The sequence below is a fragment of the Xenopus laevis genome, chromosome 8L (genome assembly GCF_017654675.1).
Source record: "Xenopus laevis strain J_2021 chromosome 8L, Xenopus_laevis_v10.1, whole genome shotgun sequence".
Taxonomy (NCBI): domain Eukaryota; kingdom Metazoa; phylum Chordata; class Amphibia; order Anura; family Pipidae; genus Xenopus; species Xenopus laevis.
The window spans coordinates 96,920,445-96,939,834 of NC_054385.1; the positions used below are offsets into that span (position 1 = coordinate 96,920,445).

General features: G+C 37.4%; 1 protein-coding gene across 4 annotated transcripts in view; it reads right to left on the bottom strand.

The window, feature by feature from the left end:
- Window positions 1-19,390, bottom strand: part of mga.L (MGA, MAX dimerization protein L homeolog) — a 56,897-nt gene that overhangs the window by 17,172 nt on the left and 20,335 nt on the right. For 3 of the 4 annotated variants that reach the window (XM_041573255.1, XM_018231039.2, XM_018231040.2), the window contains exons 10-17: window positions 18,117-18,325; window positions 17,656-17,796; window positions 15,085-15,142; window positions 13,498-13,967; window positions 11,107-11,359; window positions 7,630-8,241; window positions 5,926-6,273; window positions 1,443-2,977 (exon numbers count right to left, since the gene is read on the bottom strand). In XM_041573255.1, the coding sequence (XP_041429189.1) occupies window positions 1,443-2,977; window positions 5,926-6,273; window positions 7,630-8,241; window positions 11,107-11,359; window positions 13,498-13,967; window positions 15,085-15,142; window positions 17,656-17,796; window positions 18,117-18,325 (3,626 nt within the window). The remainder of the gene's footprint in view (window positions 1-1,442; window positions 2,978-5,925; window positions 6,274-7,629; window positions 8,242-11,106; window positions 11,360-13,497; window positions 13,968-15,084; window positions 15,143-17,655; window positions 17,797-18,116; window positions 18,326-19,390) is intronic. The other variant, XM_018231041.2, reaches the window with a different exon arrangement.

Sequence of the window (19,390 nt, forward strand, 5' to 3'; positions counted from 1 at the left end):
GGCTCCCATTAGAAGCATATATGTCCAAAAAACTATTCCATTGCCAATGGGCAAGGCCACAGGTTAGATAGTATCCCAGTTGAGATTTATAAAAAAACATGCTGCTACCCTGACTCCACTCTTACTGAAACTAAATGCTGAAGCGCTGCAGCTGGGTCAGCTTCTTCAGGCCCTTAATGATGCTGCAAGTCTTACTTCTAAAGCCAGGCAAAGACCCCCACCTGTGTAAAGCATTCATGCATTTCCTTGCATATACTACATCAGGAGATCTTCCCACCGTTATACCACTTATGGCAGCCACCTCAGGTTTGGCAGGTAGTCCGTGGCATGCCATAATTGTGAAAAACCATGCCAAAGGGTCTCACTACTGGTTCTTTTTCAGGGTAACACACTACGCACTGCACACAAGCTGATTGGGTACAATAAATACCTGCTGCAAACCCCCATATGGGGAAACGCAGAGTTCCCCCACTTGTGAGAGTCTGGCTGACACTAAAATTAACTACTTTGGAGGATGTCTGGGATAATGGTTGAGTGCTGGATTTGCAGGAGCTACTTGGCAGCAGACAGCCTCTTGTCACTAGACAAAAAGCCTTATTCCTGGGCTGGTTACGTTCTATAAGAAAGACCCCAATACCCCCCCCCCATCAGTCTCTGAGTGGTGCAATGCAATGACTGATCAAATGACACTAAAAAGAACCAAAAAGGACAGATCCTTGTTATTGCAACTTTTTAATACTCGTCTTTCTATTTAGAGCCTCTCCTATTCATATTCCAGTCTCTTATTCATAGCAATGCATGATTGATACAGTAATTTGGACCCTAGCAACTGTATTGTTGAAATTGCAAACTGGAGAGCTGCTGAATAAAAAGACAAATAACTAAAAAATCACAAATAATAGAAAAATGAAAACCAATTGCAATATCACTCTTTATATCATACTAAAAGATGTTAACAACCCCATTAACTACTAAATCATTTTCTATAGGGATGCGATCATGTCCCTAAGAGACACTTTCATTACTATCCCTTTAAAATGAAATATAAACAATAAAATACAAGGCTCAAAGTCAGCTTCGATGCATGCTGCATTGATTTTTAGGCAAAATACTGAATTTGGCAATATAAGATTATGTAATGTTAAGCTTCCGGACCAGTTAACGTTTTGTGATAGGTAAAACCTTACACTACAAGCTTAGCCTACTTACTCCTGTTCCTATATAGTTAAAAAACAAGTTTGTCTGAAAATTAAAGTAGAATAATCCCTGTGTATTCAAATAGGTTAACCAACCCTGGAAAGCCAGATACAAGTTTTTATAAAGTGCAAATCTACAACTCCCAGAATGCTGTATGTTGTCATAATAAGTTGGTGTCTGCTGTACTCTCTACCTAATATGAAGTGTGTTTATAGAAAATCCCACAAAAACAAAAATAAACTCACATTTTCATTATCCAGACTTGCATTGCTCTGGGTGTCCTTCTTAGAGTCCTCAGAGTCAACAGAATCAGGCCTTGTAATGCATTCAAACATTTCCTTGCATATACTAGAGTCTGAATCTTCAGGGTTTTCCTCCAAGAAAGATGCTGCTGATGCCTCCTGCTCAGGTTCACTTAACGACTTCTGGTCTGTGTAACATTGTGACAGATTTTCTACAGGGTCCTGTGTAAGTGTTTCAGATTTTTCCAGCTGTATCTCATCTGCAGGTTTTGGGAATCCTGAATCAACTGTTGGGTCCTTGTTTTTTTCTTGTTCTTCAATGTCATGCTGCTTGTCTTCTTCACTTTTGTCATGTCCTCCAATGCTATGTTGCTTGTCTTTTCTATTGTCAAGGTCTTCAATAGGATGAGGCTTGTTTTCTTTGCATATGTCATATTCTTCAATACCATGTTGATTGTCTTCTTTGCTTTTGTCCTGTTGTTCAGTACCACATTGCTTGTCTTCTATGTTCTGATTGTGCTCTTCAATACTATGTTGCTTGTCCTCTATGTTTTGACCATGTTCTTCAATAACATGTTGTTTGTCTTCTTTGCTTTTGTCAAGTTCTTCAATCTCATGTTGCTTGACTTCTTTGCCTCTGTCAGGTTCTTCAGTACTATGTTGCTTGACTTCTTTGCTTTTGTCAAGTTTTTCAGTACCATGTTGCTTGTCATCTATGCTTTTGTCATGTTCTTCAATAACATGCTGCTTTCCTTCTTTGTTTTTGTCATTTTCTTCAATACTATGTTGCCGGTCTTCTTTGCTTTGGTCGTGTTCGTTAAAACCTCGTTGCTTGTCTGTTTTGCTTTTGTCGTTTACTTCAGTACTATGCTGCTTGTCTTCAGAAGAATCTTCCTCTTCAGATATTTTTTCTACAGGTTCAGCGATGCCATTTTGCTGTAGAGATGTGCTGGTTTCATCAGACATATTGCCTTTCCTAGAAACTTCACTGCCTGTAACATCAGGTTTACTAAAGCCTGGATCACTGTTGTCACACGTTGTGCAATCCAAAGAACCCAGTACAGTATCATCAACCAACTTCTGATCCCCTTGAATTTCAGGAGGCATTGAGGATTTACTATCTGTATTTATAACAGTGTTACTTGCTTGGGATATAGTAATGTCAGAGACTGGACTGGATTCAGCTGTCTGAGAAGGCAATTTTAATAAAGAAAAGCTTCCGGACTGAAGAGGCAAAACATTAGTAGAGCTTACAGATTGTCCTTCAGAGGCACAAGTTATTACTTTAGAATTAGACTGATTTTCAGCATCACTAGATATTGGTGGGACAATTCTTAGTTTTAGTGTGCCAAGCTGTGACAAAAAGGGTGGTCCTGCAGAAGCAACTGAGACTGCAGTTGTAACCGAGCAGATCTTTGAAAGAGACCCCAGAGAGCCAGTCGAAACAGAGACAGAAGGCAATGATGCCGATACAGTGGGAGTTGGTGCAGTAGCAAATGTTTCACTTTTAGTCTGAAGACGGACACCCGTGACAGCACCTGAAGGGATTAAGGTGACAAAAAAGGTGTTATGATTTTGTAGTCATATTACTCAGCAGATTCCCAACATATTTGTATTAAGGATGAATGCATTTATTCCACAATATTGCTTTATTCTTTTGTGGGTTTTAGAATGTCATGTTGCCAATAAACATGAGCTGCAGTATAGATCAAGAGAAACTTGAACCACAAGATGGCACTTTAAAAATTGAAGCAATACTGAGAGCTAAAAGTCTTATTTGTACACCTCTGTAAGGCTCCTTTCTAATCTATGGATTCAGGGATGGCACTGCTGCCCTATTTAGAAAAACGTATCTATCTGCACAACAGAAATAGCCAAATCTTAATGTAATATTTAATTCAATTTTAAAATCAAATTCTTGATATTAGTAATTTTGTATCCTATAAACCACCTCGTATAAGTGACAAGTGTGAAGCCCAGCTACTTTTAAAAATAGAAGTGGCTTCACAACTAGGTCAAGTTATTACTATGGGTGACCTCAATTATCCAGACATTGACTCTGGTAATGGGGTTGCCAAGACAGAAAAAGCTAGCAGGTTTGTAAATATGCTGAATGACAACTTTTTATTCCAGCTCGTTCAAGAACCTACTGGGAAAAACTCTTTTTTGGATCTTGTAATAACTAATAATACTGAACTCATCTCTAGTGTTTGAGTGAGCATTTAGGGAATAGTGATCATAACATAGTCTCCTTTGAGATTCTGTTGCAGAGGCATAACATTTTAGACGTGCAAATTTTGACAGTATAAGGGCATCTCTGCAACATATTAAGTGGGAAATGCTTTTCACAGGGTTAAACACCGAATAAAAAAAGTCTTTAAAATGCTGCTTAATAAATATACATCAGTATATTCCCCTTGTAAGCAAGGAACGTCGTTGCAAAGCCAAAGGTTTAATTGAAGTGTTGCTGTCAAGATGTGCTTATAAGGCTTTCAAGTTCGCTGGGACAGCTGAAACGTTTATAAGGTACAAGAAGGCCAATCATGCAAAAAAGCTATAAGGCAAGCTAAAATCAATATGGAAAAGGATATTGCAGCAAGCAGTAAAAAGAATCCAAAATTATTTTTTAAATATGTAAATAGTAAAAAAAAAATTAAGCAGGAAGGGGTGGGACCCTTAATATCAGAGGGGGGTCAGCTGGTTGATGAGAACAAAAAAAATAAATTTCAACACAAATGAGGAACCAGTTAAGGAAGGTTTCCTTCTTGATAGTCCCAATTCTAGTAATACAACTAATGATGCATGGTTTACACATGAGGAAATTCAATAGAGACTTGAACATGTTAAGATAAACAAAGGTTCAGGGCTGGATGGTATTCATCCCAGGGTAATTAGCAAGCTTAGCTTTGTGATTGCCAAACCTCTACTTAATTTTTCAGGATTCATTGAGGTCTTGCATAGTGCAGAAAGACTGGCGAATTGCTAATGTGGTGTCGCTATTCAAAAAGGGTGGTGTTGCCTCAAAACTATAGGCCAGTTAGTCTGACGTCAGTGGTAGGAAAGCTTTTTGAAGGGTTAATAAAGGATACGATACAGGACTTCATAGTAAATCATAATACTAAGAGTTTGTGCCAGCATGGATTTATGCGTAATAGATCTTGCCAGACTAACATTTGATTTGATTTACTTAGACTTTGCTAAAGCATTTGATACAATGCCACCCAGAAGGTTACTGGTTAAATTAAGGAATGTTGGCCTGGAATATAGTATTTGTACCTGGATAGAGAACTGGCTAAAAGATAGACTACAAAGAGTGGTGGTAAATGGAACATTTTCTAATTGGACCAGTGTTGTTAGTGGAGTACCGCAGGGCTCTGTACTAGGTCCTCTGCTTTTCAACTTGTTTATTAATGACCTGGAGGTGGGCATTGAAAGCAATGTTTCTATTTTTGCAGATGATACTAATTTGTGCAGAACTATAGGTTCCATGCAGGATGCTGCCACTTTGCAGAGTGATTTGACTAAGTTGGGAAACTGGGCAGCAAACTGGAAAATGAGGTTCAATGTTGATAAATGCAGGTTATGCACTTTGTCAAAAATAATATAAATGCAAGTTATACACTAAATGGCAGCGTGTTGGGAGTTTCCTTAAATGAGAAGGATCTAGGGGTTTTTGGAGATAACAAGTTGTCTAATTCTGGGCAGTTGTCATTCTGTGGCTACTAAAGCAAAAAAAAGTTCTGTCTTGCATAAAAAGGTCATTAACTCAAGGGATAAAAACATAATTATGCCTCTTTATAGGTCCCAGGTTAGGCCTCATCTGGAGTATGCAGTGCAGTTTTGGACTCCAGTCCTCAAGAGGGATATAAATGAGCTGCAGAGACATGCGACTAAACTGGTTAGAGGGATGGAAGACTTAAATTATGACTGTCAAGGTTGGGGTTGTTTTCTCTGGAAAGAAAGATGCTTGCAAGGGGACATGATTACACTTTACAAGTACATTAGAGGACATTATAGACAAAGAGCAGGGGACCTTTTGACCCATAAAATTGACCACCACATCAGAGGCCACCCCTTTAGACTAGAAGAAAAGAACTTTCATTTGAAGCAACGTAGGGGGTTCTTCACAGTCAGGACAGTGAGGTTGTGGAATGCACTGCCGGGTGATGTTGCAATGGCTGATTCTGTTAATGCCTTTAAGAGTGGCTCGGATGGTTTCATGGACAGATAATATCAAAGGCTATTGTGATACTAAAATCTTTATAGTTGGTATAGATATTGGTATATATAATTTATGTGACAGTATGGAGGGGTGTGTGTATGGATGCTGGGTTTTCATTTGGAGGGGTTGAACTTGATGAACCTTGTCTCTTTTCAACCCTATTTAACTATGTAACTATCTATAACATGAAATAATAAAGTGACAATTTACAATCCCCCTGTCGGAGTTTATTAAAAAAGACCCCAAAAAACAAACAACTCTTACTTGTGCATGTAGAGAGACAAACTGCTGAGATGGGCGGAATCGTATCAGACTTTTTACGGACAACAAGTGGCTGATTGCTTGGCTGGACATTGGTGGAACGAACTTGTTGCAAAGGGACAAGTTGGATAATCTGTCCATTAGGATGTCTAAATAAATTAAGCTTTCCAGGACTCCGGATAGGCTGCAGAATCATCTTCTGCCCTGGTGTTTGTGGTATTGGCTGCACAGGACGGACAGGTGTAGAGCCAGATTGTACTGGAATAAGGAGCAGTCGAGGTCCCAGTCGGTTTTCTATCCCAGCAGGCAAAACTGATGTTCTTGGAACTTGACTAGTGGCCTGGGATATAGCTTTAAAGGGATAGAATAAAATTATTAAAATAAGGCAGGTTTTTTCTATTCTAGATTTTATTAGAATCACAAAAAACGTACATTTCAATATAAACACAATGAAAAAAATACAACTGTAAGTAACAAAACAAATCAACTATAACATGTAGAGCATATCTGTTTGAAATATATGTACCAATAAGGTAGTTGAAACCACACACAAACGCTATTTCTACAGTATCCTAAGAATACATCCTCACTGCGTTCTGTTTTTCTGGCAACATTTACTTCGGAGATACCTCCCTCCATGGACCTGGTGTGTAAACAGGTTTGTTAGACAAATCACTGGGATACTTTAATAATTCACCCTATTTTCCAACTTCATCGTACATGTATCCACAATAAAAAAGCATTTTTTTTATTTATTGTCCATAGTACTTCCGTATAGATGAAACAGTAGACCCAATTGTAATGCTATGAGACCACCCAGATCTTCAGTAATTTAAATGTCTGGACTCTACAATGTATATGCCGATACATTTGCTGGGACTTTGCAATCAAATGCAGTGTTCTACTATCAAGTACTAGTAGTACAGCAGCATTCACATTAGACTCATCCTTGGGTTAAAAATTGGGAGCTATATAGACCTATAAATAGTGAACTGCATTAAAAACCCACTGTGGTCCTCTCCTGACATGATTTTAAGACCTGATCGATAGATGTCTTGTCAATTCATGACTAGATATTGGTCAAGCAGGGTGTTATTGCTGACTTGGTCTGCAATGTCCAAGTTGTCAGGTAACGATGGATTCTTTTTTCAATAATTTGATGGACATAAGCTTGATTGTGATCAGAATAATATAGTATTGTGATTGCCCTAAATGACTTAACTACACTGCAAGTCACAATGCTATAAATATAAGAAATGTGGTTTCAAGCTGAAGGTCAGATCTTGCGATTTAGGCATTTTTTTTCCATAAACAAAGTACCACAAATTAAATAGCAAGGTTTAAATACAGACAGGCAGAATATCACACAACATGGAAGAAAAGCATGTCTGTATCCACCAGAGACTAATAGTAACACTACAAATGTGGTTCTTTTGCATAATTCTAAAGCATATGCTTCATCTAAACTGTGTAATATTGCCATTTCCATTCACTGAAAAATATGCACTCAGTTTACTATGGCCTCAGTTTTCAAGGAAACAATACCTTCTTTTTGTCTGACTGAAACATTAAAAAGTGAAAGTTTAATGTTCTCTCTTGATTCCTTTCCTTTAGATTGTTATGATAATGATACTCCGTTTCAACATTGTCTTAGTTTAATGCCTCACATTTAATTAGAAAGTTAGAACTTTTTTGGATATATCTTACCTGGTTTTAGAGTCAGTGTAGGCATAGCATTAGTACCAGCCAGGGAAGGGCTTGATCCAAGAGTCCTCACAGTGGATGCAGGTGCCAGTTTTGGTGCCAGTTGAGAAACAATGCTTGTAGAAGGCACAGAGATACTAACTGTGGATGTAGTCAAAGAAGATGAGGGTAAAGTTTTAACTAATGGTGAGGCAATTAAAGATGGAAGTGGTGCAAGTGGCTCTTGGGGTTTGCTAAAGGCTGTTACACTTGCAGGCTGAGTATTAACACCTGAGGCAGCTAGTACTAGCCCTGGGGGAGCAGACACAGGAGTCTCCTTTGGTAATAGTTTAGTAATACTTATAAGAGCTGGCATCGACGGTAAGGCTTTATCTTGTGATGGTGATATGGTGCCTATGCCAGCCAGATTGGTTAAACTAACTGCAGAAGGATTACTGCATAATGCTGGAGCTTGTTTTCCTGAAGCCACAGATGTAACAACTAGCAGTGATGGTGAAGTCTCCTGGGCAATCTTCTGTGCCCCAAGTGCGGTTATTTCTGTAGTTTTCTGGTGCAGCGTTCCAACCTCATTCAAAACTAACTGAGTCAATGTGTTACTGAGGGCCGGCTGTGGAACTGCAAAGTAGAACAGATCATAATATCTGAATAGGTTTATACTGCAATGGTAATGTGGCAGCAGATACTTTTGACAAACATACAAGGGTTCTGCATCACTAAGGAGCTGTTTATCAAATACTGATAACCGAATCCTAAAGATCTCCCAGCAGTTCAAAATTTTGCCATTTATCAAAAATTACTTTACTGTCAAGACACAATAAAGTGTTGTGCATTTGGAGGACACACCTTTAACTAGATTTTGTGATGAAAAGTTCAAATCAAAATCAGTGGTTTACAAAAGCCTCTTTTTAACTAAAACTCAACAAATAGTTAGTCTAGATATGCCACATATGTTTTGAGTTTCTCTACCAGCCCAAGGCTACCATAGCCCTTAAATAGTGAAGATCTGTGCCTGGGAAGAGGAAAAACATAACACTGCATTGTCTGCATTACTGGTGACTCACACATTCCCCAGGTTATTGGTACCCAGAGCTTAAGATACAAACAATGCCGATTAGCAATAAATTTAGATTCACATGCGTTTTGTATCTAATTTAATAATAAGCCATGTAGCATCTGCTACATAATCTGTTATCCAGAATACTATGTACCAACATACATTAAGGGGCGGGTTTATACAGTATTGAATTGAAAATTTGAATTTTTTTTTAAAAAAAATTTTATGGTCAAAACGGTCAAATTCAACTAGGGCATTTTCCAAACTGGATTCGAGTTTTTAAAAAAATTCAAATTCGAATTTTAAGATGTATCATACTCCGCCCTTTAAGAACCTACTAATCGCCACCTAAAACCTGCCAAATTACTGTATAAGTCAATGGGAGCGACCAATTTGGAGTTGACATTTGAGGTTTTTTTGGAGAAATCGAGTTTGGTCAAATTAGATTCGAATTTGATTTGAATCGGTAAAATGCGTCCGAGTTTTACACATTCGATTGTATTAATAAATATTATTAATAAAAAAAACTAGCATGAATTCAAAATTCGACCCTTGATAAATGTGCCTCTAAGTCTGCTAATAAATAATTTAAACATGAGCCCAAAGGATTTTTTTGCCTTCAATAAACATTTTTTTAAAAAAAATGTTAATTATTTTATTAAAATTAACTCCTTAGGTGGCGTATCATGGATTGTGTATTTTTAATATGTTTTGAATATACTTTTTCTATTTTTATAAATAAGACTTGAATTGCAGGATATCTTCTTGACTTTGGTTTTTGTTGCTTCCCCTTGATTCTGGGGGCTATATACTGTTCACATTGACCTTTAAATTAAGTCATGAATACTTCCGCTTACAGCAATGTTGTTTTCTGATGACCCATAAGCTTAGTTGTCAACAGCAGCATAGAGATCAATGAGCATCTGTAAATACCACTAAGCAAATAGTAAAAGGGTGGTTCACTTTTAAGACGTTATAGAACAGCCAAATTCTAAGCAACTTTTAAATTCATTATTTATTTTTTATAGTTTGATAGTTATTTGATTTTCTTCTGACTTTTTGCAGCTTTCAAATGGGTGCTGCTGACCCTGTCTAAAAAGCAAATGCTCTGTAAGGCTACAAATGTATTGTTATTGCTACTTTTATTTTACTGATCCTTTTATTCAGGTCCTCTCCTATTCCAGCCTCTTACTGGAATCAATGCATGGTTGCTAGGGTAATTTGGACCCTAGTTACCAGATTGCTTAAAATGCAAATTAGCTGCTGAATAAAAAGCTAAATAACTCAAAAAACTTCAATAACAAAAAATTAAAATAAATGGCAAATTATCTCAGAATATTACTCTCTACATCATACTAAAAGTGATCTCAAATGCGAACAACCCCTTTAAGGGGCAGTTGTAGAACTGCTGAACCTCTGGGCTGGCACGGGGAGTCCAGTTTATAAGATACCTGTGCCCATATTCTTTTTTTTTAAACTTAATTTTCCACTTTTCAACTAAGGCTTCTGGCAGATGTGAAGATGGGGAGTGAGCCATGCTTTATTGCTTTAGCTTTATTGAACATATCACACAAAAGAGCTCTTAAGATTTTACTTCATTGTCTAGCAGTTATATTTTCCAACCAATAGGAATTAAAGCAAAAGTAATAGTGATTTATATTAATATAATACACAAAAGCCATGAATATCCTGTAAATTATATACATATAAACGGTGAGTAGTGATGTCATCAGTTATAAACGGTGAGTAGTGATGTCATTTCTGTCACATGACTTACTAAAATTTGTGTATTATAATAAATAAAGTACCCCCAGTTGTAAAATATGAGGATATTAGAAGTTACCTCGGAGTTCCATGACCTGTATAAAAACACTCGGCCTTCGGCCTCGTGTTTTTATATGGTCATGAAACTCCTCGGTAACTTATAATATCCTTATATTTTACAAGAGGGGGTACTTTATTCACTATATAAAGAGCACATGTACATAACATTAATATATAAGAACATTATAAAAGGATTGGAACATCCCAAAAAGGAACCAACAATCCCGTTTAAGGATGAAATTGTAAGGAATATTCAATTACCAGCTAGGCATATAAAACCAAACACTCTTAATCATGTGCAAGTATTAAGTGTGCAAGGATTCAGAACCTTGCATAACCCACAATGAACCAATTTCCTAAAATGACCAGTACAATTGCCATAGCAACCAATCAGATCTTTGCTTACATTTTCTAACTGGCAGTAGATAGACATGAGATAAATAGCTAATTGGTTGCTATGGGACCTGGGTTATTGAGCCCTCTTATCTTTTATAAATGCACATGGTAAAAGGTTGGCACCATGCAGTGCTTTAAAAACAATGACCAAAAGGTAAAAATGTCAGAACCACAATGTGTATAACTATTTCTAAATACATACATACCAATGTTTTTTGTTATAGAAGGTTTAACATTCAGAGTTGCTGATGGGTTTTCCTTAAATTTCCCTTCAACACTACTGGAGGCTGTTTTTTCATCTTTTGATTGGGCATTGATTTTTACTTCATTAAGTTTGGAAAGGTTGAAGAGGCCTGGTCGCAGCCTGTGAGTAATGTAAGCTGCAAGCCGATTAGCTGGATGAAGTGCTCCCATTTGTCCCAAAAGAACTTTAGCTTGAGGATAATATTTTCCATTTACCTATGAACATAAAAGGATAATTAACCCACACAATTACTAAGAGCCATAAAAATAAAACACTTTATTATGGGAATACAATAATGAATAATTACCTATTATAATATACATTTTTTTTTTACACAAACTAAAACACCATCATTACTATAATGCCACCGCAGCTCTGTGCATATCCAAAGATAAAAGTGCATCTAAACACAAACATATGATGCAAAAGTTCAAAATGCTCATCCCTGCATTTTTGCAATTTACATGAATTCTCTATATTTAGTGGTTTCTGAGTTATCAGTTTTATAGCATCTGTGGAATCAGTTGACCCTAAGGTCGCGTACACTGACTTTCATTGTGTATAGGGGCATATTTATCAAAATGTGAGTGACAGTCTATTTATTCCTATGGGATTTTTTGAACCGTATTTATCAAATGGAGAGTTCTAACTTTTACCCATTAATAAGTAAATTCTAAAAATACAATAAGCATGAATAGAAGATGGGTGAGTTTATTTATTAAGCTGTATGCACATGCACGACAGTGGGCTGGTCTCCCTTGAGAAGCTTGAAGCAATGATGGGGGGGGGGGGGGGTGGCCTGAATGCCAGTTAGGGCAATAGCATGGCTTCATTTACTAGAACAATCAAAAGAAAACCAGTCTATTTCTTGTTCTGGTTAAACATATTTCTACAGGGCTGTAAAAAATTATAACAGTTGTGGGTAAAAATACTTGGATTAAAGGAGAAGAAACGTCTTTTTTCACTTGGGGGTGCCAAATGTTAGGCACCCCCAAGTGATTGTATTGGCTTACTTGAAACCCCCAGGCTGGTGCTCCTATCAGCAAAAAACTGAACTGGCCCGGGGTGTTTCCAGCAAGCACCATGGAGTGATCCTCTTCCGGCTCCTTTCTTCAAATTTTCCAGGGCAGACGCATGCGCAGTAGAATTAAATAGTCTACTTTTTTGCTCTACTGTGCATGTGCAGCCGCACGAAAAAAGAGGAAGACTGAAGAGGACCGATAGGAGAACCGGCCCAAGATTTCAGGTAGGTCAATACAATCACTTGGGGGTGCCTAACATTTGGCACCCCAAGTGCACAAACACCTTCCTTCTCTTTTTCTTTTCCCAGCACTATAATTATCTTTGCAGTTGTTGTGCAACGTCCAGACATATGGCCTTTTCAGTAGTTACAGAACTGCATAAAATGCTGTAATGGCAAAATAAACACTATCACAGTATCATCGCTTGGTGTGTGGGGAGCACCCTTATTTTATGCAGTTCTGTATAATGTTACTAAGCCTCATAAAACTAATATGTTATATATTTTTCAATTGTTTTGGTTCTGTATGGCTAGTAGATATTGCATAAAAATGTTACTTTTTTGCCTTCTTCCACAACTTTATGTATATTAGTGGTGTGGCCTGCCAAAACAGGTAAATGGGTAGGTAGGTAAATACTGCCTTTTATTGGCAATCTACCTTCTAACTGAATCGTTTCATTTATGGTTTAGTTATAACATGCACACAATCATCATATATGTCATTGGTGTACTAAAATGTTCTGGGAATCACTTATGAAATTAATTTCTGGAAGTCAATGTGTCAATAGTTACCAGGAGTCACATCACTGGGGTTACTGGGGGTTGATGTGCCATTAGCTAGTCATTAGACTTTAGAATTTAATTAAGTAAAGCTGGCCATAGATGTTGAGATTTTTAAAAGATCAGATCCTGATCGTGAGACCACGATCTTCTCAGAACGATCGTATGATCGTACGAATCTACCATCAACTAAAAAGACCAATTTACCAGGAAAACAAAGGGGAGCTGCCTGCTTGGCCCTGCAAACATAGAGAGATTGCACTGGGACCGACAAAGATTTTTTGACCTGGCCGATCAATTTCCCGACAGATGTCGGCCGAAAAATCGTAAGATGTACGATCGTTCGAATACCACTAACCGCATGATAATTTCGAAGGATCGGTCGGGCTTCCCTAAAATCGGTCGTTCGGCAAGAATCGTCGCGTCTATGGGGACCTTAAGAATGCAGTTATTATCAGCCCTATGGCAGCAGAAATTACTGAATACTACATATGGAATTTGCAAATATAAAAAAAAAAAACGATGTGATATTTGTTAATATTAGTCTCTTACTTGAACGAGTTCTGATTCACGTTCATTTGGATTTTTAAGCTGGGCAACTAGCTTTCCAGCTGGAATGATCTTCGTGTAGAAAGGCAAACCTTTTCCTCCATGAGATTTCTGTAGCTGTTCAGCCTCGACATTGGGCTCTGGTAGTTTACATTCAGGAAGCTTTATACTTTCAGTCTTCCACTTCACTGACTTTTCTGAATCTCTTTCTTTCATCTGGCCTGGGACCATTGATATTTTTACTCTTGAAGAATACGTCGAGGTTGTAGCATTGTCTCCATCTTTATTTTCTGAAGTCAGTTCAATGTTAAAGCTACCAACCTTGAATGACTGAGAATCACTTTTGTTCATATGCTGAGAGACAATGTTAAGAATCTTACTGCGATCCTCCTCCCAGCTGCAGTCCGATATAATCTCAATGAGCTTGGTGGGAGCAAAACACTCTGAGTTATGGGTATTTTTATCAATGTAATCTGCATAAACAAAGTAGTAAAAGAATTAAATTGGCAAATTTTTGACCATAAACTCAAACATCTGTGCGCACGTGTGATATCCACCAAAAACAATACTCTGAATAAATGTTTTTAAAGCTTGTTACATTTTCCCAGGATAAATGAACAGGACTGTTTTCATCAGTTTTGTCAGTTTTAGCCCCACCATGTTTTACGTGCTTACTTTCTGGTAACATCTCCTCAAGAAAATCACCTTAGAGGCAATAGGCCTCATTTACTACTACCTGACACAGTCCTGTTCCCTTTGGATGCAAGCATGAATAAGTAAACATGTTATTCGGTGAAAAATATTCATATATTAAAGGGATACTGTCATGGGAAAAAAAATTTTTTTCAAAATGAATCAGTTAATAGTGCTGCTCCAGCAGAATTCTGCACTGAAATCCATTTCTCAAAAGAGCAAACAGATTTTTTTATATTCAATTTTGAAATCTGACATGGGGCTAGACATATTGTCAATTTCCCAACTGCCCCAAGTCATGTGACTTGTGCTCTGATAAACTTCGATCACTCTTTACTGCAAGTTGGATATCACCCCCCCCAGCAGCCAAACAAAAGAACAATGGGAAGGTAACCAGATAACAGCTCCCTAACACAAGATAACAGCTGCCTGGTAGATCTAAGAACAACACTCAATAGTAAAAACCCATGTCCCACTGAGACACATTCACTTACATTGAGAGGGAAAAACAGCAGCCTGCCAGAAAGCATTTCTCTTCTAAAGTGCAGGCACAAGTCATATGACCAGGGGCAGCTGGGAAATTGACAAAATGTCTAGCCTCATGTCAGATTTCAAAATTGAATATATAAAAAAAAAAAATCTGTTTGCTATTTTGAGAAATGGATTTCAGTGCAGAATTCTGCTGGAGCAGCACTATTAACTTATTCATTTTGCAAAAAAATGTGTTTCCCCATGACAGTATACCTTTAAGTAATTATTACATAAGTAAATTATTCCAGTGCCTTTTTATCTTAAGTATCTCATACTTAGAAAGAATTGAAAATTGCTCTTTTTAAGAGAAATGGAATTACAGTTCTCACAAATGCATGCCATATAGGAAAGTCTCTAATTTATTACCTATTATGTCGTTTGTTTTATAGTTATCGTCACTCTTAGACCGTTTATAACTGTGATCCTAAGAAAAAGGAGAAGGAAATTGTTAGTGAAATTTGCCTTTTTTGAAGACTAGTAATCAGAATCACTGCCAGCCATCCAATAATCTTTCTTGGAAAATAGACACTGTCCATCAAATGACGCCAAAACAATGTGTTTTATTCCATGTATTTCAATACCTCTCCCATACATTCTAAATGTTAATTTTACCAATTTGTTAAGATTTAAGACATCTTTGCAAGGCACGTGCATTAGAAAGACTAAGTGATGTCTGGGTATATAGAAAAATTTAAAATTGGAACATGTCACTATCTCTTTACCTGTAGGACAAGGAACATGGGGCATTAACCTACATAAAACTGAGTGTACAGCTGCACTTTCCAGTGATGCTTAGTCCCATAGACATATGGCAACTTCCATAAATGCATTGAGTAGAGAAAGGAGACCACATACACACACGTATGTTTTAGTGGGGGCTTACCCCATTTATTCTACTTGTGATCACACAAACTCAAAGGGGGACACTGTAGCGCTACTTCGCACTCTAACGCCAGGCGAATTTTCGCTCTGGCGAATGGATGTAACTACGCAAATTCACTAAGATGCCGATTTTACTGAACTTTACCTCTTGTGCCAGACTTGCCTTCACCACCTCAGACCAGGCAAAGTGCAATAGAGTACATAGGACTTCCTCAAAAAAGATTTGAAGATTTTTCTAAGTCCCAAAAAACGCTGGCGACTTTTCAGTTTTTCAGGGTGATAGGCTGCAAAAGATCGTAAATTTTTTTTAGGGTACCCGGCTTCCCCCCTACATTTCATAACATATGGCACATACACTATACACTGGGCTCATGTGTAGGGCATTATAACTAATTTATTTTATTAAGGTTTTTTGGGCTTGTGTAGTGTAATGTATTTGCTGAAACATACGTCCACTGAAATTTAACTTCCCGCCAATTGCAAATTAGCCAACGCTAGCGCAACTTTGCTTGCCGAATTAACGCTAGTGCAACTTCGCAACCATTCGGCGTCGGCGACAAAAGTTCGCAACTTAGTGAATAAGCGTTGCCTGAGCAAAGTTTCGCCTGGCGAAGTGTGGCGTTGGTGGCGAAGCTGTCACTGGTAAATTTTTGCCGGTTAGTGAATTTGCCCCTATGTGTGTGCGGTCTTCATTCTCTACACTACAGGCATTAACCTAGATGCCAACATTCCTATTGGTCGGTACTTAATTGTGTTCAGGCTACAGGTGTGAAAAAAATAACATTGAATCAAGAAAATTAAATAGCAGCTTTGAACACACAGTCAAATAATTTTCTATCTACACATTAATATTTATACTTGTACTTGAATATCTTAACATTCCTGCAAACAGGTTAAAAGGATAGTTTATCTTTAATTTAATTGAAGGATATGCTTTATTCTTTCTGACCCAGATAGCCACATAACACACTAATCCTCTGCGAGACTACAACTTTAGTGTTCTTTTTATAACTTATTGTTCTATTCTGGTCCTCTCCTATTCTTATTCAGTCCACCATACCATCAAATTGAACCCTAGCAACCTAATAGCTGCTGCAATTCCAAACTGGAGAGCTACATAGCAAAAAGATGAATTCAAAAACTAGAAAAAAACATGAAGTCCAAATATATACTATCTCTGAACATCACTGTAACCTTTAATAATAGGTAGATTTTTATACGAGTATACAGTTACATAGTTAAATCGAGTTGAAAAAATACAAAAGTCCATCAAGTTCAACCCCTGAACTGAATTAGCCATCACATCATCACCCGGCAGTGCATTTCACAACCTCACTGTGAAGAGCCACCTACTTTGCTTCAAATGAAAGTTCTTTTCTTCTAGTCTAAAGGGGTGGCATCTGGTATGGTGATCCTCTTTATTTCCTTGCTATTTGTTTATAATGTCCTATGTACTTGTAAAGTGTAATCATGTCCTCTCGCAAGCACCTTTTTTCCAGAGAAAACAACCCCAACCTTGACAGTCTTCCCTCTAACCAGTTTAGTTGCACGTCTCTGCAGCTCATTTATTTCCCTCTTAAGGACTGGAGTCCAAAACTGCACTGCATACTCCAGGTGAGGCCTTACCAGGGACCTATAAAGCGGGTTAATTGGGTTTTCATCCCTTGAGCTAATGCCCTTTTTTACGCAAGACAGAACTTTGCATTTAGTAGCCACAGAATGACACTGCCCAGAATTAGACAACGTGTTATCTACAAAAACCCCTAGATCCTTCTCATTTAAGGAAACTCCCAACACACTGCCATTTAGTGTATATTATTTTTGCCAAAGTGAATAACCTTGCATTAATCAACATTGAACCTCATTTTGCAGTTTGCTGCCCAGTTTCCCAACTTAAACAAATCACTCTGCAAAGTGGCAGCATCCTGCATGGAACCTATAGTTCTGCACAATTTAGTATCATCTGCAAAAATAGAAACAGTCCTTTCAATGCCCACCTCCAGGTCATTAATAAACAAGTTGCAATTTTTTTAAAAATAATTTGAAAGGTCGCACCATTTCATTAGCATCAGGTGATTCACAATTGCACAGTTCCAGCTTTGCCTTTTCTTCTGGAGGCTTACGTTCATAGATTCGTACTCGAGCACATGTCATCAAGCTATCGAAAAGCACGTAGACTGGTTCATCTTTGTGGGTCTAAAATATAAAAAGTACAACTAAAACTACGTTGCATAATAAGGATGGTATATTACATGATTCATACAACAACCTGTTAAAGGCAACATTTCAAAGAGCTTCTAAAACTTGATTTTCATAAATTGTTAGGGAAATTCAAAATACAACAACAAAACACACACTTGCCGTAAAGTGGAAAGCTTCAGCAAAATAAAGTTTTAACATGTTTCAATTTTGTGAGATGACATATATATTTTTTATACAATAAGGCATACTTCAATAGGAAAAACCATACCCATGCATAGCCGTAATTGTTTGTGATTGTATAGCAATGTACATACCACAGGTTGTGAAGATCCTACATCATTTTTACTTGTAACAGGGGATGTGTGTTTCTCTGAGTGCTGCAGTTCAGTTTGTGGCATTCTGACTTTGCATTCCTCCAACTCAGACTGCTTTGGAATACATATTGGCTCAGAATCTGCTTCCTCTTCCCCTCTCTTCCAAATTGGGAACTGTTCTAGACACAAAGGATGACTATACCACTGACCTGTAAGAAGAATATGCAGTAAGTGAAAAATGGTTCACTAAACAAGCAGTGCTCCAAAAACACAAGAGAACTATAACAGCAACAAAAATATACCTTATTAACATCATAAAAGTCCTACATAAGAGCAAGTTTATGTGAAAACGATCAAATTTCCAAATGGAAAATAGACAATGGGCTGGATTCAATTAAATAAATGTTCGATAAAGTAAAAATGTGTTTACCTCCAAAAAAAATGCCAAAATGTTACCTACTTAAATTCATTACGATACAGAATTAAGTAAATGTGAAAAACTATCAATTTGGCATTGTCATTTCCGTTTTTTATTACCGTTTTTGGCAGAAACCGTTCTTCTTCCTGCAAATCACACCGCAACTTAACACACGATATTCTACCTATGTATAGAATTGTTTAAATACAACATACGTCAAGTTCATAAACCGTCTGGTTACCCTCTAAGGGTCAACATTTCTATTGGCTCATCCCAACCATTTAAAGGTTATTAAACAACATACCCAGACATAGCAATGCTATAAAAAGGAGTTGCTGTTGAAAATACTCCATGATGTAGAAGCCAAGTAGTAAAGGGTGTTTATAGTCCTGTTTGCCAAGGCCAAATTTATCTTTAACACTTCCACATCTGGGTCTTAAAAACAATATTGAAAAGGGCCTTAGCACATTCAACTTGCGAAGATGAAGGGTTAACAGTCATTTGCCAACAATTGGAGATGATTAAATCATATACACGTGGATTAGTGGGATCCATTGAAATTATGAAGAATAATTTGTGATGACAATTTTTGTAAGGCGTGGATATGTATATGCACCTGGGCAGTAACCCATAGCAACCAATCAGTGATAATATTTTTTTTCAGCCAGTTGCAAGGAAAACAATGAAAGCTAACATTTGATTGGTTGGCATGGGTAACTGCCCAGGTGCAAATTTGCCCAGTGTTTATAAATGACCCCCAATGTTTTAAATCAACTGTGTGGTGTGCTTGATTATACAATCTGCATGACAAAGATGTGCAAGTAATCATAAAGTACACACACATATATATATATAT